The sequence below is a fragment of the Alnus glutinosa genome, chromosome 1, assembly GCF_958979055.1.
Source record: "Alnus glutinosa chromosome 1, dhAlnGlut1.1, whole genome shotgun sequence".
Classification (NCBI taxonomy): domain Eukaryota; kingdom Viridiplantae; phylum Streptophyta; class Magnoliopsida; order Fagales; family Betulaceae; genus Alnus; species Alnus glutinosa.
In genome coordinates, this window is record NC_084886.1 from 51765091 (window position 1) to 51788910 (window position 23820).

General features: G+C 36.3%; 3 protein-coding genes across 3 annotated transcripts; 1 reads left to right on the forward strand and 2 right to left on the reverse strand.

Moving 5' to 3' along the window:
* Positions 1-8226: 8226 nt before the first annotated feature.
* On the reverse strand, positions 8227-14123 carry LOC133857953 (ubiquitin-conjugating enzyme E2 10). The gene is made up of 5 exons (XM_062293348.1): positions 13966-14123; positions 13754-13834; positions 11701-11828; positions 11066-11170; positions 8227-8593 (listed from the first exon to the last, which is right to left on the reverse strand). The coding sequence occupies exons 2-5, from the start codon at positions 13821-13823 to the stop codon at positions 8450-8452; spliced, it is 447 nt and encodes a 148-aa protein (XP_062149332.1). The 5' UTR covers positions 13824-13834; positions 13966-14123; the 3' UTR covers positions 8227-8449.
* A 1671-nt stretch (positions 14124-15794) lies between these two features.
* Positions 15795-19591, forward strand: LOC133857962 (uncharacterized). The gene is made up of 4 exons (XM_062293358.1): positions 15795-16160; positions 17668-17986; positions 19039-19097; positions 19210-19591. Exons 1-4 carry the CDS (start codon positions 15911-15913, stop codon positions 19239-19241), a joined length of 660 nt encoding a protein of 219 aa, XP_062149342.1. The 5' UTR covers positions 15795-15910; the 3' UTR covers positions 19242-19591.
* A 749-nt stretch (positions 19592-20340) lies between these two features.
* On the reverse strand, positions 20341-23615 carry LOC133857972 (probable inactive receptor kinase At4g23740). Its single transcript, XM_062293369.1, has 3 exons — positions 23226-23615; positions 21620-22927; positions 20341-21153 (listed from the first exon to the last, which is right to left on the reverse strand). Exons 2-3 carry the CDS (start codon positions 22842-22844, stop codon positions 20468-20470), a joined length of 1911 nt encoding a protein of 636 aa, XP_062149353.1. The 5' UTR covers positions 22845-22927; positions 23226-23615; the 3' UTR covers positions 20341-20467.
* Between the last annotated feature and the right edge of the window lie 205 nt (positions 23616-23820).

A 23820-nucleotide genomic window follows, 5' to 3' on the forward strand; every position in this document is an offset into this window, starting at 1 on the left:
AATTATATATATATTCGTAAAATATTGTACAAAAAAGTTGGAAGCAGCTAGTAAAGTATTCGTAGATATTACAGATATTATATTCCATGGTCTTCGTCGAACCTGATATTTCTGGAACAAAATTCTCGGTACTCATAATATATATTTTGATGGTGCAATTAAAACAAAGAAAACTAATTAATCATGCTTGGCTTAATTAATGTCCTATAATTATACAAGGATTGAGGGAAACGATCCTCTCCGGTTCATTTGAACCGGAAAGTATTCAGTTTCTTATAATGTAGAGATATTTTTGTCTTTTTATATTTTTTTTGAACAAAAATACCCCTACACTAAAATGAATCGGAGAGGATATTGTTTTTCTTTTTGGTGAAATTAATGAGAAAATAGTTAATTACTGCGTATTAATGGGGTCTATATATGTTTCTCTAATTAATGGGGTCTAAAATAATGAGCAAGATCCATTCTAAAAAGGAGAACCACCTCCCACACGAATTTGAGGCTTTATTCATTATCTTGTGAGTCTTGGTATGTGTTACTGTTAGAACACGAACGACTGATGAGCTCGGACTTTTATGAAGGCGACAAGTTATTAAACGAGTTAATTATAATAAAGAAAATAAATATAGAATAATATAATCTTCCTTGAGAAGGAAGTCTCAAGCTTCTCTGTGAAGTAAGAGATGTTGGTTTCTCTCTCTCTCTCTCCGCTGCTGTTCAGGTTCTAACCAGAAGATTAATTACAGGCATTATTTTAAAGGAAAAATTCACCGTTACATCCACTTCATTTTCTATTTTCAGCCGTTTTACCTTAAACGGCAAAAGTAGGCATTCAGGAACAAATTAGGTTGGCTGGTTAGCGTGTTAGCTGAATCACATGACACGCACGCACTAGCTTCCTTCATTCTTATCCAAGTAGTATTGAAATATCTAAAGATCGCTTTTAACCATGCCATTAAACTTTTCGATGCCTTCCTTTTAATTCTCTCTTTCTTCTTTTCTCCCTAATCTCGTTTTAAACTTATAAGGTAAGTATGGCTGATAATTTTTGACGTAATTCGAAAACTCGATATGAAATTAAAGAGCTACGGTTGATGGGTCTAATTTGTTTAGCTAAGTGAGTTAGATTATAGTTGACATGTATTATCGTATACTTATACTTTGACACAACCTGAACCTAACAGGAGACATTTAGGACTAACAATTTTTGACACGATTCGTGAACTTGACACGAACCTAGCACGAAATTAGCATATTATATATGTTTGGTGGTCTAACCCATTTAATTAAATAGGTCGAGTTAGAGTTGGCATATATAATTTTATACCTACACCTCGATACGACTCGAACAAAACACTCGAACACGAATTGTCACCCTAATATGAAATGCAATTGAGGGTTTTTTCAAGTAAGTAATTGTGAGAAGCTTCTTATGAGGCTAAACAATGGCCTATTTAAATAGATAGGATTCATTTGGACCCTCTCATAATTGTTGGAATCCCATTCCCACTTCTTCTATAGTATATCACATAAGAGAAATGATTTTTTTACATCTTTTATACATGTGACATGCCTTGTCACATAAAGAATGAGAAGCGTGTATATATATATATATATACACCAAGAACCGTTTGGAAAAGTGTACTACTTAATTATATGGAACGACTATTAAAATTTCACCAAGTTTCCTTCGAGAAAGAATCATGAACTACCACCTAGAGGCTTTAATATATATGGTAGTAATGGAGGACGTGCAAGCGTCATGGGCTAAAGTGTTCAGAGAGGAGCATTTGGACGTAGTTATAGCATGAGATAGTCATGAACTTGGAACAATATTTACAAAATTTAGTGCCAAAAAAAAAAAATAAAAAAAATGGACCTTTTAAGACCTGCTACACTTGAGGGGCATTTGATGAATATCTTCCATTACTTTTATCTTTTGTTTTGTCCCCAACCTGTCCAGTGCCCAATAATTTATCCACTAACTTTATATTTAAGTATATCTCATTGTAAAGGTTTTGGGAAGGCATATGGGTGCATTAACTGGCCTCTGAGGGGCTTTGTCCCGAGACTCCACGACACAGCCTGATCGGCCCCCAGTCGGTCCAACCACCTGACACTCCATTGTTTGACCACCGGTGACCGGCGCCGTTCACGCCCTCCCCATGACTATGGAAGTGGCACGTGTATACTTTCCCATGTGGGCTGATGTGGCCTCAATTGGAGAAGGAACTATTTTAATTTTATATATTGTGAATAATGCAGAGATTAATTGTACGGGGCCATGGAGTTTGTGCATTTAAACCTTTTTGCTAATTGGTTTGGAATCCACAAAGCTCTGAAAATGATAAAAATTCAACCTTTTTTATTTTTATTTTTTTCGCCCCCAAAAGTGCGGGGTCTGTTAGAGAGACATGTTCTATTCTTTTACATGTTTTGGTCTCAACATGTTTGGAGACTGGAGATTAATGGGGTTTGGTTAGGATAATGATTGGTTTTTTATATATCCAAAAAGCCTCAAAAATTGGGAGTTGGAGAGATTTGGTGGAGAAAAAACTAATTTCTTTAATCCCCATACACGTTTTGCTAGAATCTTCAAGATATGCTAGAAACATTAGTACGTGCTAATTTCAAAAGCAAGAATTTTGCATAAATTTTAATCGGCTAGAACCACGCCTCATGAAGCGGATGTTACAAGGTCGAAATTCCCCTCTCCCTTTTGTGTGAACATGTGAAAAAAAAAAAAAAAAATAATCGTATAAATGTTGAGAAAAAACTAGACAATTAATGTGTATTCAATCATGCATGCCAATCACATGTTGAGCAATTTAATTAGGTTACCCACATTCCACTTAATCACCATTCCAATGCAGAGCAGTTCAATTGGGTATATATTCCCGTCTGCAAAGGGGGTGGACATGCAGCTTGAGACCCTTTAATTTGTAATAGGAATAGGAGTTAGACACTAATTAGTGATTAACAATGATTAAGCATTAGTAAATGACGAGACAAGTCCAGCTCAGTAACCACTTTGCAGCCAATTAAGTGAGGAGTTGACAGTTCGCCACGTAAAAATCCGGAGAAAAATATGCACAAAGTTGAACTGAGATTAATGAGGTAAGTATTTTAAAATCAAAATCAAATGAACCAGATTTTAGGGGTCCATGCTCCGCACTCGTGGGCACGACCTATCTGCTACCTTTATTTTAATCTTGACCTACTGTTTGAACTCGAATTATCAAGTGCCGTTGAAGATTCGACGCGTGTAAAAATGTGTAATTAATTAATTACTAAATAAACAAATTAAACCAAATAGGTCGCCTTGGCTTTCGAAGTATAATTAATTAATTAAGTCCCATAAAAAGGTTCATGCGTTATTTTTAATTAATTAATTTATTTTATGGGGAAGGAGAACGTATGGAATCAATACATTTTGGCATTCCAATGCATTGTTCTTCATTTATGAGTTTTATGACTTTCCAAGGCTTCTCATGATCTGTCCGGGACAATTTTTATATTGATTTTTTTAATTTATTTTTTTGTTATTTTCTTATGAAAAAAAACATAATCCCCTGACATAATAAAGGCTCGAGGTATGACTAAAATTAATCACATGACGAAAACCACGCAGGCCGGTTCAAAGCAAAATATTATTATTGTATATATAAGCTTTGATCAATGAGATGATTAACGTAACGCATTGAATCTATTTTTTTTCACAGTAGTTAATCAAGACTTAAGGTAACATTATTTGGTTGAAAATGATACCCCCAACCCATATTCCCGTGGCCTTTCCCCAACAAAAGACAAAAGTTTGAGAAAGAAAATAATAGATAATAACCAAAATGATACTTAATTAACCATGTTTTAAATTACCATTGGATCAAAATCTAAATATTAAGAGTAATGCTACACATCATCCTCTTGTTCTCCTTTTGTCACCCCAAAATTGATGTGGCTCTTAAAATTACTATTGGATCAAAATCCAATGGAGATCTATCATAAATCCAATGATAATTTTAAGAGCCACATCAATTTTGGGGTGACAAAAGAAGGACAAGGGGATGATGTGTAATATTACTCAAATATTAATGGTAGTTTAAAAAGTCATGTCACATTTGGAGGGATAATTAAGATGGAGATATGAGTCTTATGCTGCGCATACAGCATTACTCTATAGAAATGATGAATTTAATCATTTAATTGACGTTTTAACACGCTTTCTTGTGTGTGGGCTCAAACTCCTCCTCATTAATTAAGAAAGACAATGATCATCTTCATTTTCAACAAGTAAGGCCCAGCATATATATGAAATATTTAACTAAAATGTAAGGTCAATTGTAGAGCCAAAGTTAAACTCCGCTATAATATCACGTTAAATCATCATTTATTTCAAAGTTTAAACTTATATGAAATGATGAATTTAATCAGGTAATTAGTTAATGCTTTAACTACACCAGGTTTTAAGTTTTCTAATTAGTATGCATTTTGTCAATTGTTTTTTTTTTTTTCATACTGGCTTGACCTTCTTGATGCTATGAACTTTTTTATTGTAAGAAAAAAAAAATATATATTTTTATGTTTATGATAAAGGGTTAATCGTTTACGAAAGTTAGACATATGAAAAGACGAAAAAAATTAGCATATATCGATCTTCAACAAAAAGAGCTTTTTTTTTTTCTTTTTTTTTCTTTTTTTTATTTTTTTATGTTTTATGCAAAGTGTTATTAATTTTTTTCATTATTTTCATAAAAACAACTACTAATCGGTTTTAGCCAAGTTGATTTATGCAAAATGTGATATGAAATGTTCACAGAATCACAAACTAATTAATAACAACTTGCTTGTTTATTCAGTCATGGACTCATCCTTCTACATGCAAACGTTGTTTACAGAGAAAAGAAGAACAACACCAAACAACATGATCATAGCTAGAGACGACAACATATGATTAAGATCTCAAGCTAGACAATAGTAAAGCTTGAGGTATAAAATATGATATGATATAGTTATGTAAAAATTGTAGGTGACCAACAGGGTGTGTGAAGTTGGTAGTTATGAGGATTATTATTATTATTATTTTTTTTAATTCAATGCAGGAAAGGAGGGAAAAGGGGAAAAGGGGAAAAGTAAGGATTAATTATTGATTTAACAAGCTAAGTTATTTAGTGCTTACAATCGATTCAAGTTGTGGTGTATTTGTGTGAATGTCAGAAAAAAGTTTACTTAGACCTTTTACAAACACATACAAAGTTTACTTCTTTATTCAATAATTATATTACCATTTAAATAGAAAAGACTACATGGTTTAGACTTGGAGTAAATTAAAACTCCTTATATCATATTCAAACCAGTGCACCTTAGTGCTACACCCAAACCGATTTTAATTAACACAAGCTCCTAATACCATACTGAGTCCAAAATAGAAACGGATAACTACTAAATAGCTACTAATTAGTGGAATTAGATAACTATATACTACTGCATGATGTATCCCACAAGACTTATTATCATCACATATATATATATATATAGAATGTGTGTTAATTACGTTTTTGTTGTAAACTGAGAATACTATATACTTAGAGGTTAAAAGAGTAACACACCCAATATTAATCTATAAGAATTATTAGTGTGTGCCTTACTATACACACCTTATTGGCCAAAATTAAGGTTTCCCACATTGAGCAAAAGCAGTCTAACAAAGTGATCACAATCTGATTAACTGAATGCCAAAAAAAAAAAAAAAAAAATGTTCTTTGCAAAAAGTCTTGTACAAGCTTCATTTTCACCTATTATATGTACTTGTTTTGTCCATACGTATAAGATTAAAAAAGAAAAAACAAATGCTAGACGTACAATTCTTTTATAACTTGTTGACACATGTCAGTATGTGATTGGAGTTACGTCAGTTGTTAAAAAATATTTAATACTCTCTAATCACATGTTGACATGTACGGTATAACTTGTAAAAGAGTTCTAGTTGTACGATATCTAATGAAATTGTAGTTTTGGAATTGAAATCTCATTCAAAGAAAAATAACATGGAATAGTGGGATATATATATATATATATATATATAGTGATTGAAAATGATACCCCATTTCATATTCCAATAGCCTTCCTCCAATAAAAGACAACAGAGTTGAGAAAGAAAATAATATTCAAACCATGTTTTAAGTTTTCCTAGTCAAGCTGTCATGGGATTATTTATTTATTTTTTCCTCCTTTTTTCATAATGGATTGACCTTCCTGATGCTATAAACTTTTCGCTTGTAAGAAGTAAAAATATCATTTAATTCAAGAGCCATTGGTTTAAAACTATGAGTTGACTTAAAATTGATCTAGGAGGAAAAAGAATAATGGGTTAATTAATCACATGCATTAATATTACTTTAAAAATAATTCCCTGGGGTTCAGATGAATGGTGTTCTAGCTCTCTACCTTTCATGGATAGAGTGAAAACCACTAATTGATTTAAGAATAAGATTGATTCAGGAGAAGACAAATAGCTGCTTTATGCTTTTTAATCTCTTGAATTGTATAAGAACATAATATATTGAACTATTCGTACATATACAACTCGGCAGCTCGAGAGTTGAGAAGTCTCTTGATATGAAAATAAATAATTATGGGTTCACTCAATTAAAGGGCTGTAAAAATTTAGAGCTACTACACATTTATGTGCCGTCACCCATTACGTGGTGAAAAATCATTAGGCGATACCATCCGTGAAATTAGAGGCCACCTCCAGAAAATCTTGTATAAGAAGGGTCACAAATTCAAAAAAAAAAAAGAAGAAGAAGAAGAAAGTACAACATCAAATAGCCCAAACACTCTCTACTGAAGATATATCTCAAAAAATTATTTGAATTAATCATCAGAGACTCCCCCTACTAGCCCCACTCCGATGATCTCCCAATTTATTTTGCAGGTCTCCATTGCTCAAAAAAATCCGCATCAACACCTCCAAATCCCATCGGGCAAAGTGTTATTCACACAAAGTTAAGGAAAATTGTATTGTAGCATTTCCAAGTCAACAAGAGGAAATAGTATAAAACATTATCTCAACTGATCAGATATTGAAATGAGATTTGTAGATTGCAAATACAATATTGGTAAATTTATATGACACGTTCTGAGATGATTGCCTGGCCCAACGACCAACGTTTAGGAGATAGATCATAGAAGGCATTGCCTTAAACTGGCCTAAGCACTTGGATAAACTATGGAACTGTCACAACCAAAATTTGCGTGCAGCTAGAAGAGAGTTTGTGGCAAAAGTAGTTGACCCAAATTAAAGATATATAGTGAATATTATTAAGCCATTTTTTACTGGTAACCTGATATTACTTATTTTTAAAATAGTGAATATTGAGACCCAGAGACCCAATGCATTGAAACCCAATGCAAGACGAAGCTCCAGCTTCAATTTTGGGATTTGGAATGCCTTAGGAGTAGGAGCTAAATAGGCCTTTAAAAGGAGTCTAAATCTCTTGGCATTTACGTGGGGGATCGAATACGTTCGTCAGTCTTTAACACCTCCAATGCATTGAAAGAAAGCTGTAATGAGATGAATTCAAAAACATCCCAGATATTTTTTGAAAAATATTTTTCATATTTGTAAAAAAGATATTTTCAATTTGACCAAAAAAAACTTCTTTAATTTCTAAAAATTGTTTCCATTCTCATATTTCGTAAACTATTTTTCAAGTTTAAGCTCTCATTCTCAAACCGCCAAGCCTCCACTGCGAGTTGATAGCCGTTTTCCACCGTTGCTCATTTTCCGTATGAGCCAAAACGGTAAAAAATATTTTCAAAAAAATTATTTTTTTTGAATGAAAAACATTTTAACCCAGACAGAGCATAAAATACCATCCAAATGTCTTGAGACAAGACCCGCTTAAAACAAAGGTCACTCAAATTAGTTGCTTGCCAGGGTTACAATGGAAAGAAATTGCCTTCAATTATCGAAAACACCGACACACTTCTTTCTTTCCGCTGGCAGGGAAATTTTGTTCCAGATTAAGAATTCCCTGGGCCCAACTGATCTGCAGTCTTCTGAAGCTAACACGGTGGAAATAGAGTCTCGGACGTTATCAAGAATCACTAGGAGGACTATAACAGAAAATTCTTCCCGTTCTAGATGATAGAAAACATGGGAAATCCTACTCCAACAGGAAAGGAAAACAGTAAACTCTACTTATAATGGGGTCCTCAGAAGGATTAGGGGCGACAATGTTAATACGGACACAATTCCATTGTTTTAAAGATCAAATTATCCATACAAACAAGACAGGAACATATGTGTTTCTTTAATTTTTGAATGAGGACATGTTATGAACCTCTTCTTTGGTTCAATTTACGATAGAGAGACAACAAACATCGATACATATGCTGAAATATGGTAAAAACAAAAGTCCCCTCCCCCTCACATACCACAGCTTTATTAGCCCATGGCATATTTCTGGGTCCAGCTCCTTGCAGTTGTTTCATATTTGTTCCTGTCCGTCTTATACATGTGAGCAATCTCTGGCACCAAAGGATCATCTGGATTCGGGTCCGTCAACAGAGAACAGATTGAAAGCAAAACCTGAAAGATAAAAAGAGCAAACAGTTTTATACACACAAAAATTATTTACTCAACTTCAGTAAACAGTTTTTATGCACAGTTTCTAATGGGGACCTATATACCTGACCATGAAAATTAAAAGGGTTAATTACACCCCCAAGTGTTGGGGGGTGGTTCGGCCACCCCAGGGGTGGCTTACGTGCTTGGCTAATGTAAGGGCTTTTTTGCCAACAATTACTAGTTGATGGGGGTTGAATGCGAAAGGTTGTAGTTTGTGGAGGATACCGTGTAAATGAGTTGTAGTTGAGGGGGGTTAAGTGTAATTAACCCAAATTGAAATCTAAAGACATGAAATGGAAATAGGCTTTGTTTCAGAACGTCTAAATTCATGACATTCATCAAGAAGCGAACACAGCACACAGACGCCATTCACATAGGCATCATCACTGAGAAAGAACATTTCAGGCTTGTTCCAGTATATCAGTGCACTAGTAACTTGTAATTGATCATTTCTTTTCTATCCACCAAGAGATTCAGAGACATGGAAATGGGACTGGGTATATTGGCTCTATTTCTATATTTTTTTTTTTTTTTTTTTTATAAGTAATTGCAATTTTATTAAAAAAACAGTGCAAGGCTCCCCCCTAGTACACACGGAGTATACAAGAAGCAAAAGTCTCACCATTGATCTGACAAGAAGAAGCCCACAAAACAACCCAACCTTAAGGCCCCAAAAAAACCACAAAAACCTCAAAGGCAAACAACCCTACATCACATGGGTCTTGCCTTTCCTACACTTAGAAGAAATTTTGGAGTCGCCATAATTAACGGAGCTTTGCAGATTCATAAGCCCCTTCTTGCCCTTAGTCTTCTGACGCTTAATCATTTCTTCCATAATAGCTCTGGACCTCTCGTTATACTCCTCAGACTCATTCCACGCATACTCTTGGGACAACCTCTCCCAAAACCCAGCAACCTTCTTCCTAACATCTATCTCCCACTCCAACGTCAACTTTGCATCCATCTCAACCGAAGAGAATGAATCTGTATGGGTGGAAGACGTCTCCAATGCTGGAAGAAGAGAAGAAGTCTCAGAAAGTCCAACTATAAAACCCGAAAACCCAGGGAATATCAAAGGAAGACTTGGCCCGGCTACAGAACCACCCCTGGAAGAAGACAGAACCGGAGAAACCCCAGGAGCAAGCTCCTCTCTAGCCTTCCTCAAGCCCCCAGAGACACCATTGAAGCCCTCTGGTTCAACCCCGTTCTTATCCATTCGTACAACACTAACACCCAAAGGGTTCTATTTCTATATGTTGCAATGAATGATTCAGTTTTGTCAAATACGAACATTCTCACTAGTGCAACAGAATAAGTACGCAGAAAAGTAGGGATGTTGCCAAAATATTTATTCAATTTAAAGTGGGGGATGGTTCTTCTATTTTTCTTTGGCTGGACTGGTGGCATCCGAGTGGAATTTTGGTGGATAAGTTTGGCTTTAGAGTGGTTTATGATGCTGGCAGTATCCTTGAAGCTAAAGTTGCTTCAGTTATGAATGGAACTAGGTGGAATTGGAGTCTTGCTCGTTTTGAGGCTCTTGTGCATATTCAAAGTCAGCTGCCTAGTGTGAAATTTTCTGATGTCGACCAAGAATTTGAAGTACTCAAGTAATGCTGCTTGGGAAGACAGTAGGAAGAACCCTAAAGTTGAATGGATGAATTTGGTTTGCTATGGCCTTGCTATTGCTAAACAAGACTCTTCTTTGGCTTGTATTTCGACACGGTCTTTCTACCGGTGATAAATTGTTGGGCTGGGGTTATGGAGGGGATGTTTCTTGTTCCTTTTATCATGGTTGTATTGAGTCTATTGACCACTTATTTTTTTGGTTTTGGCTTTAGTGCTCGGTTATGGAAATGCCTCATGTATTAAATTCTTTGGTGGATCCTACGGTTGATTGGGATGAGGATGTTTCTCTTGGCGTTAGGAATTGGAGGGGTGGTAGTTTGAGTGCCATTTTATGCAAGTTGCTGTGGTTTATCATATTTGGCTGCAGAGGAATGCTATCCGTCATGGAAGTACTCCTAAATCTGAAAAGCAGATTTTAAATGCTGTAATTTAGGATATTAAGCATAGAGTCAATTGTAAAGGGAGGTTTAAACTATCTGCCTCTAATATTGTTCTATGTGAAAATTGCGGTATTGGGTTAGATATCCTGCACGGGTAGAAGTTTTGTTTCTGCTCTTGTGCTTGGTTTTTTTGGGTTGGGTCCCTTTGTTGGGATCTAGTGGTTTTTGTTGAGTTTCTAGCTTTTTGCTAGTTGTATTCTTTGTCTTGGTTATGAAAGCTTGCATTATAATACTGATTCTGCAGAAATATCTTTTGATACTGATTCTGCAGAAAGCTTGCATTATAATACCCAGTAATCTGTAATATCTAGGATGAGGGCCTTTTCAGTATACTAAATAGGTGCTTTCAAGGTTACAGGACAAAAACCTTGGAAATGGTTAGGGCAGGGCTCCACTGCTCCTTCAAGATGTCAAGGCAAATGCTCCCATTGCTGTTTATATTTGGGTGAAACACCTTTGTTCTGAATGCTACCTGCAAGATTCACAAAGTATGAGTAAGAGAAAGACACATGCATGAAGGACTGATGATACTTTAAAATACATTGTAAAACATTGGAATGCTTGTTTTATTTTCCTTAAACATACATCCCCAAATTTCTAAATCACACTGGGACCTTTTTTTTTTGAAAAATTTGGAGCCAAACCTTAAAACCATTTGGTTTAATTACCAAAGTCAAAAATATTTTTTTTTTCAAAGAGAAAAGGAAATAGAGATAAATTCCAACACAATAAACGCTTTCAACACAACATAATTAAATGCTGCCAAAAAACCAAACACAAATAAGAGCTATGCCTTTGAATAACATAGGTAACAGCCTGAACAAGACCATACAGCCTGTCTGCACCATAGTAGAGATTGACTTAAGTTCAAACCCAATCTCAGCATCACTTGGAGTAAACAATCGAATTGAAAGCAACTGAGAACAGTGGAGACTAAAGTATACATTAAAAACTATAGGGTATGAACAATTTCCAATGTGAACATAATGATGAAAAAAGTACCTTCGGTGGCTTAAAGGGATAGTCTGGAGGAAAATGAATAGTTACTAGGAAAACACCCCCAGCATAAGGACTGTCTGGAGGACCCATAATTGTTGCTTGCCAGTGAAACATGTCTTCGGCAACAGGGCCTGCAACATCAATTCTATGAGATGAGATATAAAATATAAAATATAAACATAAGAAATAAAATTAATAATGGATATTGCAGCAGGCATTGTTCATATTGCTCACAAGAAGATATGTTAGCTTGAATAATAAAGCTGAACAGTCAAATGGATAATACAGAGAAGAACAGGGGAAAAAAGGAATAAATTTGTCAATTAACAATAGATTGAGAGTTTCCTTCAGTTCATAAATTGAGTCCAACAGGGATTTCTTTATGCAAATTCTTAGAAATGTAGAGCATCACTTTGAATTCTAACCAAGTTGAGTTCGTCAAACTTCCCCGTTTTGACCACACTTGGTAACTCAGGCTGAGAAGAATAATTCAAATTCAGAAGATCAAACCAGATTTACCAGTTCAACCGGTTGAATGGTTGCATGGACTACTTGGTCCAGTCAACAGCATTACTATAAAATTTGCAAACCCTAAAACATTCAATAAATTATTTAGTTTATTATCTCCAGGACTGAAATATCAACTTTCTAAAAGCAAAATCTCTAGATGAACATCTGCAAGGTTGGAGTACTGCCTCACAAAAAAATCCAGCGAATAACGCCAGCACGCGCTAGTCCTAATTTTATTAAACAAAACAAGTACTACAAACAATAATGGTATTAAGTGATCCTTGGTATCAACTTCTTCAGAAATGCACACTTGCAGTGCATATCAAATTCAATCCCACCCAAAAGATCAAAGTTAGATTCCCTCAAAATACACCCATAACTCACCCTCATAATGGCTAACATATCAGTATACACAATCAACATATGAACCAATAATTTATGAGCAGACTATGATGCTATGCATAATCTCTGAAACTTGTCTATGCCAAAAGCAATAGAAGATTAGGACAAGCATAACACGGTGCTAGACATGCTTATTATGGATACGAATATCTTGTGTCCAATAATTAAAAAGAGAACGTTTCTACTTTGAGGCTTGAGATTGTTTGAGCAACTCGTGTAATCGCTGACCTCTTGCCAATTGATTCTGAGTAGCTTTGTCAAGATCAGAAGCGAATTGTGCAAAGGCTACAATGTCTTTGTTGATCGGGCGACACCCAGATTTGAACTGGGGTTAAACATACTCTGGCAACTTTACGTAATGCTATTGCTTGTTCTAATGCTCACTACGGCTTTTCGGCCTCCATTTGCTGCAGGGGGAATACCATTTGTTGGATGGCTCAGAGCTTCAAAGGTAACTCCCTTTTGAGCATAGTTTGTAAGCAGAATGAACCCCCTCTGTTCCTCTTTCTTTCCTAGCGCACTGCTTTATTGCACGCATTTGGTGCGCTATATTGAAAGTTTTACAAACCCAATGGCCTAAAATTCATTCCCTCATCAATGGAAATCTCAAATTATTCAGACCTAAAATCCACAGATTAGGCAAATCCGACAACTATGGAACGAAACCCTCCAAGTCAGATGATCCTTATCATTCGCTGGACAAAAGAATATCCTACAATCATTGAAAAAGAAAAAAAAAGAAAGAAAAAAGCAGCAGCCCAACGGCTCCAACCCTTTCTCCAAATACTAAATTTTCCACATTCTGCAATGATTCCAGATCGTCCTCTATACATGTTTCAGGTATTTATCCCCATCATCATCATAAAACAGAACTTTATCAGAGAAAAAAAAAAAAACCGAAAATTAATAATATAATTCCATTCCCAGCCGAGCACCTAACACACAGACACATATAAGAAAAATAAAGATTAAAAACGAAATGTAAATGAAAATTTTGGAACGACCAACCACACGCAGATATCTTTGAAACTTTTTTTTTTTTTTTTTTTTTTAAAATGAATAAAATGGAAATCAGCACAGAGATCAAGGAAACAGAGCCATAACAAAGACAAATAAAAACGAAGCTGTATGGAAGGAAAGCTACCGGCGCTGCAAGAAGTAGGAGGATCCTTCTGTAAATCCTTTAGCTCCTTCAAGATCCGCTTCGACGCCATCTGTGAAACCTCTGATTTCACAAAAGATCCAAAAAATAAAAAAACAGACCAACAACTCTCAGATCACAAACTAAACAGCCTCCACACGCAATACAGAAGACGCCTATCACGCGTACATATATAGAGGAGGAGGAGATCGTACCGAGACAGAGAGATCCTCCTTCGTGTGGGTTTCTTCGTGAGGGAAAGGAAAAGGGGAAGGAATAGGGGATTCGGTGAGGTGGTGACTTTTGTTTACGAGAAACAAATGCCTGCTCCGTCCGCCTCTCGCCCTTTTGATTGGTTCAAATTCTATTCCCTATATGGCGGGTCCCGCTTGGCGTTTTCTGTACGAAATGCCTTCCCCTTTTTTTTCTTTCCTGTTTTTTTAACGCCGAAAGTTGCAACTGGCCGACGATATATAAAATGAAAACTTGGAAATGAATGGTGGAGATTGAGGCTCAGCCGACGACGTCGGTTTGGGGGAGGCCGCGTTGTTTTGGTAAGAGGCGGTCAACGGAATGTGATACGATGGTCTGACGGTGTTACAACAAAATGTCATCATTATTACCATATTATTGGTCGGTTAATTTTCTGGTTCTAGAGAGAGAGAGAGAGAGAGAAAGGCATGGAAAATCTTCTTAAGAGTAAAAAGAACAGTCCACGCGTTTGTCAAATTCCATTTCGAGACAGCTTCTCCAGGATTTCCCTCTTTTCTTCTTCGTCAACCTATTTTTAGAAGAATGTCTGAAAATTCTATATTGGGTATACACGCACCGTAACATGTATGGCTTTATTTGTCAAAGTTTTTGTTCCAACTAAAAACACTTTTCAAAACTTAAAAATTGATTCCACTTTTTTATAATACATTATAATTTTAAAAAAAAAACTAAAATAAAAAATATTTCTCAAACTAGGTTAACCAGCAAAATCGTCATTTTTTTATGATATGCGAGCTACAATTTGTTCAAAAGCAACCACAAATATTATGTAATTTAATTATAAATAAGGATAGAGTAAAATGGACAAGATCCTCTCTATTAATATTTTTTTTATAGTCATAATTTGATGTTGTTGCATTTAATAATGCAAATGATGTCATATCATTTAATTGGTTTTAATGGCGTGCCAACATATTTATTATGTGACATCATTTATACGTTTAGATATAATAACATTAAATTCTGATCATAAAATGATTATTTTCTATTTCATTCTAAATGTAAAGAATCGAGTAGAATGTGTAAGTGTAAAACATGTAAATTGTAAACCATCTTCTTCTTATTTTCTTTATGATGAGGAACCCCTCTAAAGTAGGGTCACTTCGTGTATCCACCCCTTGTCAGGTAAATTTCAGACTCATATAAAGCGTCTCTTTCACACGGATTGAGTAATACTCCAACTTTACTAACGGACTGACCGTCGTAGACCATCTTTTAAACAAGGTTGACCAAATATATAGTAGCCAAAAGTGGATGAGCATGAATAGATTAACCTTTGGTCAGGGAGTCCATGATCAGCTGGGCAGCTGGCTATGGTTATTATATGCCTAATGTTGTTAGATTTGTGTTTTTTTTTTTTTTTTTTTTTTTTTTTTTTTTTTAAACAGGTTAGATTAGTGTTAAGGAACAGATCACTGATAACCTTTGATTTCTCTTTTTCTTTTTTTATGTCACTTGTCTAAAATCGGACAAAAGATGAAAAGAAGATGAAGGGACTTAAATGAGAGGAATCTGTCCACATGAATAATAAGTACTCCTTTTTCTTTTCTTTTTTTATATAGATAATAAGTACTCCTTTTAATTAGTATTAAGTCAGGCCTAAACAAATAGTTATAATTGATGAGTAGTGGATTCTACAACACCAACGGCTGCGATTTCCTCCGGTCCCTGCAATAATTGCACGTCAAATAATTGACGTGGCTTAAGCTAGCGAACGTGATCTACCGGTGGAGAATCCGACTAAAGAAACGGACCCACCCACCCACATGGTGCGCACCGAACCACTTTAGCCTCTAGGCCCCTGGCCCCCTCCCTCTCTCCCCCTCTCTGCGCTCCAAAACTCACTGAGCTCTCACCGAGTCAGACTCGCCTCCGAGCCCGAGAGAAATGGAGCGGATCAGGCCGCAGAGGCGGGTCCAAATCGACCAACCACAGCAACCCAAATACGACGCCGTCGACGACGAAGAAGAAGAAAACGGAATGCGATTAAGACCATCCAATAGCAACGTGACGGAAGATCAAGAACCGTTCATGGGCGTCAAGGTCCGCAGAAAAACCTCGCTCCACAGAGACTGTAAGGGCGACTACATCGACGTGGCCTCCCACCCCTTCTTGATCAAGCTTTTGCAGAAACAAGGTCAGCTTTACATGCATTCACATATATGCAATGGTTGTTTTACTTTGTTTTGGATTTTCTTGTTTTAGTTCGTATTCTAATGGGTTGAGACCTAAAATGACCAGAATTTATGCGACTTTGAGTGCGAATTTTACAGAGGCATAGTTTGAACATGGTAAATTAAAGCTGGGAAATTTGGGTTGGAATTGGTTGGTGAATGGGTTCTTTCAACACTATGATTTGATCTTGGCTGATTCAAGAATTGTGTGTTTGGGTGGAATATCTGAGTTGGTTACTGAATATATTTGTTTGATTAAATCAATTTGGGAAATTTGGATTGAGAATACTTCTATGAATTGTTCTATTGCTTTGGTTGTTTTTATTTCGCAAAAATGTAAAAGAGTTTTCCTAGAGAAATATGCATAGCTTGTGGAGAGAGGGTATTATTGAATAATTTCATGATATTGGGTTTATTTATCATGTGGAGGATGAGCGTATTTTATTTCTAATAAAATTGAAATGACTCTACTTTTCGTTATACCGCTTGCCTGCCATTTTAAGGTTATATAAAGCCATTGGAATGCCATCTAAGTCACGTTATTTTGATGATCATGGTGTGTTGCACGCTTCATTTGTGCCATCCATTTGTGTGTTCTTATGTTGCGTTGAACAAAGAACAACCCTTAAACAAGTTTCAACTTGTCACCCATTGGTTTGATCCAAGTGTTTGCTTTAATCAAATATGTAAGTTTAATGTCTGGTAGATGGGGTTAGCCTAAAATTAAATTGATTGTGGGTAATGAAAATTAGACTGAAAAAGGGTTCGAGTCTGAGTGTCATTTGGTGTATTTTTGGTGATGCTCAAATCTGTAATACGAGATCCTTCATTAATATATTGGAAATTTTGATTGACTTTGTTCAATTTATTCTTGTGGATAAGTACTTTGGTCCATCTTTTAGCATTTGTAATTGACAAAATAAGATCTATCCCAAAATTTTATGGGGAGAGGTGAAATGTGTTGAGATATTGCCAACTTTTTGCCTAAAGAACGTTACATGATCGAGCTGTAGAAGTTCATCAAAGAAAGAAAATAAAAATAAAAAAGTGTAGACGCCTTGGGTTTGTTTTTCTATCCTGATCTTTGACAACCCATTGTTTTGATTACTTATCTAGGGTAGTCATTATATCTTGCTCTTGCATATTGTTCTTTAAAAAGGAAAAAAAATATCAATAGATGGGTTGAGGAGTGTCATTATTTTTTACGCCAAAATGTGTCTTAGAATTTCTTATTATTCCCAACCAACGATGGTACCTGATCCTTTTGTTTTGATAGGTTAGGGGAGGGGCTAGAGAAGCGGAGTACATGGGTTCAATGTGCATTTCATAAACATGTGATGCACTTGAACATGTCTCATTGTATTTTGCCATCTCTGCTTCAAAACCCTCATCCCCCACCCCCTACCCAAAGAAGGGCAAAAAAGGAACATTATTACTGACTTTGCCATTACTACTTTTAAATCTCTTCAGGTGACAGGCACGTTCTGTTTGCTGATAAAGTTTTGAAGTTCACTGGTTCAGGGAAGATGAAACGCCGTATCGTATTAATTACTGACGTTGCCATTTACATACTTGACCCAGAGACTGATGCAGTTAAACGGAGGATTGACCTGGCAGCTGTGGAGAAGATGTGTTTGAGTGAACTAAGTGATAATTTCTTTGCAATAATAATTCCTAGAGAGTATGATTTACTCATGGCTAGTACTCGCAAGACTGAAATTGTTACTGTGTTAGTTGAAGCTATTAAGGATGCGTCTGGCTCTGAACTTGAGGTGGTTTTCTCGAACAGGTAAAAAAAAGCTAACACTCTTTCTGCAGCTGATTTAAGCTTTGTTTTGTTTTCATATGATAGTGTCATTGTGTATATGAATGGAGTGTTCTACGGTCTTCAGAATGCTTGGATCAAGCATTTGAGGCATGATTTTGCTATGTATGTGGGGTTTTCTTCATTTGAGTTTAAGATCTTGAGCATATCTACCAAAAACTTTCTGGTTCAGATTTTATATCTTGTGACCACGGGTCTGCAATGTTTCCTTTCCAACTAATCCATCTGAATGCAACATTCCACTTTTCTGGAGACAGCATATTAATTACATACACAAATCCCATGTGTCAGTATTACATGGTGGAAAGATAATCCTCTTTGCTTTTTAAATTTGTATTTTTTGTTAACTTAGACATTGGCATGTCTATGGTCTAACAAGTTGGGAGAGAATCAAAAGATTCCCTTATGGGGCAAATCATCTTCCTGAATGGTGCGTACAAATCTCTTCTACAGTGCTTTTACTAGATAGTGTAGAATGGGAAGATCAGCTTTTACTTTATGAAGCCAACGAGCTCTTGCTCAAATGGTGCCTCCTCCTTCAATAAGAACAGGATGGAGAGTGAGGTCTTGGGTTACAAACCTATTGATTATCTGTGCAATTTACCAATAAAACATATTTTTTTATTGGCGATTGTAGCGAGGTCTTATTTTATGTGCAATAACATATTGGTTCTTTAGTAAAGAGTAATTTGGTCGTAGAATATATAGAAATTAAGCAATACCTGCAATGTTATTGTTCGGTCATCCTTTTTTGTTGGAAGAACACTGCTCTCGTATGAGTTTCTGTACTTTTTAATTGAGGAAAATGTCCTGCCTTCAAATTGTTGTCCTGGAGATTATTTATTACTGAAGTTTTTAGCTTACCAATTTTTTTTCTTTAACAAAAAAAAAAACAGAACTTTTGTGTGTGAAGTCCTTTTTTGTTCTATCAGTATATTTTCCTGGTAGAGTTACAATAGAACATTGTTCAGAACAATTCTTATACTGATGCATGTTGTTCTATATGCCTCTGGTAGGTTTGAGTATCATGCAGCTGCTGAATTGGTGAAGGAAGTGCAATTTGAGGAAGTAGAAGGTCTGTGTTACTATCTGTAAAGAAAGAATTTTGTCACTGATAGAATTATTACTCCATCTGGACAAGATGTACTAATGTACACATCTTTGGTTTTGGGTTATGTCTATTTCAGGGGGTGTTGAGACAAAAATCGTGAGAAAATGAGTGGCACTTCATGCTTTTGCCATCAAATGTTTGTAGACTCTACAGGGGATTGGCTGTATTGTAAAGATGAATGATTCTTTAGCTTGGCATGTCGAGGTTGTGCTCAGCGTCAAGTCTATCCCCATTGAGAAATATTTCTTGCTTCTGAATTCAAGTATCTTGTGTGTAGTTCTTATACAAAAGATATTCATGTGCTTTTCTTCTCCTTCTTTCTTTCTCTCTCTCTCTCTCTCTCTCTCTCTCTTTTCTTCTTCTTTCTTTCTTTTCTTTTTTAAACTTTTCAAATGGATGTAAATGTGATTATATAGAACTCTGAAATTAGTCGGAAAAGATGTTTGAAACTGCCGACACCGACATGGCTTGTGATGTATGTCTCTTATGTCTTTTCCTTTCTGGTCAGCATTTTGAAAAAACTAAAGTGGTCCGCCCATTATAATCCTTATAATAAAGAAACAGCTGTCTTACATATCGATCCAGACTAGATTACAGGTGGCTTCATGCAATAATTGAAAATCATGCATCAATTTAAAATCATGAAACCAAGTAGAGTAGTCGGAGCAAGTCTGATATTGTTGGAAAGCTTATTTAAGTAGCTATAATTTTGTATTTTACGAAGGAAAAAAAAAAAAAAAATCGATGTTTACTAGGTCTTAATGTGCAGTCAATAGAAATTTGAAAATTCAGTTAAAAAATTTAGCTCGAGCGAGATTGTGCAGGATTTTCACTCGATGTTTGCTCAAGCAAAATTTTGACTAATTGTGGGACATAAACTTCATTAGACACTCGTACGACAGTTTGCTTAAGCGAGTTTGTCCTCTGGGAAGCCTTAAGAGATTTACTAAAAAAGTAATGCTCTGAATCCAATTGAATTGATAGCTCTTGGGGCAATAAGACAAGCTTTGATGAGGAACTCAATCATACATACTCACCCACACACACACATACACAGAGGAAATGTATTGGTTTTTGTTATGGAGCTATGACCTCCAAACGCATAAATACCAGTGTCCTAACCAAATAATACAATAGCTAAGGAAAAGCTTAAGGTGATATGGAACAAGGTGGCTAAACTACTCTTAGCGCCAAGTTTGTCACAGAATTTAAGAAACCAAACAACTTCAATAATCAAAGGCATTTGCCCAAATTCAATCTCAATTAATCCTGAATCTGAAAATGAAAAAACAAAGAAAACTATATGGATAACCAAGACAAAAAAAAAAAAGGTCTCAAAGAGTAACCGAGGCAGATTCTATAGCAGAGGAGGATGCTATCTCATCTGCAATAATAGGTGTTGGGGTTGAGGCTTCTGACCTAATCTCACCTGATGGTCGACTTCCAGTATTCACTCGACGAACTTCTTCCACCAATTTCACTACATCTGCCATTTTTGGTCTGTTCTCTGGCATTCTTGCAACACAAGTCAACCCTATTTGTAACATCTCTACCATTTCCTCCTCTATATTAGGAAACCTCAAAAGTTCTAAGTCAAACACTTCTGCTGTCCACTCCTCCCTAACCACAGAATTCACCCATCTCACCAAGTGAAAAACCTCATGACCACCTGTGGCATGTACAGGTGACCTTCCTGTGAGAAGCTCAAGCAACAAGACACCAAAGCTGTAGACATCAGATGCAGGGGATGCTTTCCTGGTGTCTGTTACTTCTGGCGCTCGGTATCCTGCAGCCCTCATCTGTGCGGGTATTGGGCTCATCAATGCTGCCAAACCAACATCAGATACAGAACCATATCCTTGGGAGTTGAGGAAAATGTTAGCTGCTTTTATATTTCCATGGACAAGTTTGTTCCCACCAGCTTGTCTGTGGATATGAGCAATGCCTCTTGCTGCACCAATTGCAATTCGTAGCCGAGTCTCCCAGTCTAATGCAGTCCGGCCGTCCTCCCCTCTTTTTCCTGCAGTATTGGAGATGCATTAAACATCTTTGCAACCAAATGAAGTATGAGCATTGGCAAACACATTATTTGCTATGGAATGAAATTTATTCTTGAATGTTTGAGGCCTAGGATAAGTTTTCTGCAATTTCATTACTGGTCATCATGCCAAAAACATTGGCAGATAAAGATCTTTGGTGTGGATTTCTCAACTGCAAACTTGAACTGAAATTTAATCCAAGATTAATGTTTGCAAGGACTTTGAAGCTGCATAGGTACTAATCAAAATTTGAATCTGAAGGTGAAAGAATTTATACACGGCTTGACTGCTTCGCATAATCCTACCTTTTTTTTCTTCCCGTTCGATGTTCCTAGCAGACATATTGTAATTTAGAACTGCTGAATTTTCGTAGTTTTCATATGACATCCTACTTTAATCAAGAGAATTCAACAAAAAGCAGCCAGAAAGAAGAAAGGTTTAACATACCATGTAACAAAGCAGACACGCTCCCTTGATCATAGTAATCATACACCACAAGCTTCTCATCCTTGGAGTAGTAGTATGCCCTTAGTGCAACTACATTTTCATGCTTAATATTCCCAAGCACCTCCAAAAGCTGCTCAAACTCTCGTTTCCCTGCGCTCACATCTTTAAGCCTCTTCACCACCACAGTACTTGCATCCTCCAGAGCCGCCTTATACGTTGTCCCAAATGTTCCCTTCCCAAGAACCTCAGCAGATGCCCTCAACAAGTCTTCCAAATTAAATGCAAGATTATTACCCTCAAAGAAGACAAGCTTCTCACTCTCGTCTTTTATAGAAACCTCTTTCTTCAAATAGACTTCTTTCTTTTTCTGCTTCACTTGACCGCCCTTTCCACCTCCATTTGAGGAGCAAAGCATCATAAAAACAGCAATAACCACAAACACTAGAACACAACCGCAGATTACTATTCCCAATATTGCTGCGTTACTAAGTTTTGTGGTTTTTTTCTTTATTGGTTGAACATTAGGTGGTTGTACCTGAAAAACTGGAGGAAGAGCATTTTCCAGTGTAAGATTGTTACCAGAAAAGGCAGAACTTGGAAATCTCTGAAGGGATTTGGGCAAACTTCCAGTCAGACTATTATTGGCTAAACTTAGCTGCTGCAAACTAGGAATATTGAGATCAGGAATTTCACCAGAAAGTGAGTTGTTAGCAAGATTCAAAGATATCAGTTGAGTCAAATTTGAAATGGAAGAAGGGATACTCTCATTAAAGCCATTGTTTGAAAAATCAATAACCTCGAGATTATTCCAAACTGAGAAATCCAAAGGCAATGGGCCGGAGAACTTGTTGTATTGAAGTTTAAGGGCAGTCAAGTTTAAGAGCTTGGAGAAATCAGAAGGGAAGGGACCTGATATATCGTTCGATCTGAGGCTAATGACCTGAATTGCCGACAGGCGGCTGAGAGTGTTTGGCGGGATTGGGCCGTGTAAGCCAACTCCGGGCAATCGGAGTTCAATGACTCTGGAGTGATCACTGTTACAGAACACTCCTGTCCAGTTTTTGCATAAAGAAGTGCTCTGATTCCAGTTGAGAGAGCGCGGGTGCGAGATATGCTGAAGGAAATCAACCAATGCTTTCTTATCTTCAACTGGGTCGGCAGCAGTGTGCGAGAAAATTAAGGTAATTGCCAAGAAAATGAACAAGAGCTCCATTTCCCTGCTCATTTTCTCAGTCAGAGCTACAGACCCAAGAGGTGATCAAGCAAATCTGCCGTTAAACAAAAACTGTCTGCAAAACTTGCTCACATCTTCATGAATTTAAAAAGAAGATTGAGTCAGAATCTGAAAGACAAAAATCTAGAATTTGCTAATAAGATAAAGATATTTCTTGGAAATTTTGTTTCAAAAGATTGATTGACATTTCATTAATTACAACCTGAGAAAAGAGACTCCACTGAGCCTAACACACCTCTCTGTTTCAGGTTGGTTTCAATTTTTAATTTTTGTCACAAACAACAAAATAGATAATTAAGACACAAAATTTCCTCTTGTACTGTCATTTTCTCGTGACCCAGGAAAAGAATTCAAATACAAACTTATTATTACCTGCCCAGATCAGACCAAACTTGCCAAAAAAAGATACACAAACAGCATCAGATTCTCCTCCTACCAAATATCCCCAGGTTCGGCTCGCCAAGTATTAACCCATAAGCAATGAAAAGCAAGAAAACTGCATTCTTGAGCTTACAGAAACAGTTAGCAGAGAAGAATCCGTACTGGGGCCTTGCAATGATGATGGTAATGATGGCGGATGAGCTGGTTTTTGCTTGTTAAAGAAGCAGCATCACATGCAAGGAAAATAGGAAAACATTAGACAATCATTGATAAGCCAGAGCGGTTACTGTTTTCATGATATTTATATTCTGTGCAGCGTATGATCGGGAGGCTGCATGTGGAGGAGACAAATGGGAGTAATAAAGAACGATTAGAAGGTAGCTGACCCTGTTGGTTAGCTCGAGTATTTTGCCATTTATGGTTCTTAGTCTTCTTTCTTAGAAGAAAATTTTACTCTGTTTCTAAATGCTGTTTTTTTGTTTTCTTTCTTACAGTAGTTCTACGTGACTGGTCCTAAAGTTGTAGTAACTTGTAACTGGTACACTAGTATTGATTGTGAGTCTCATAAAAAAACATAACATGGAAG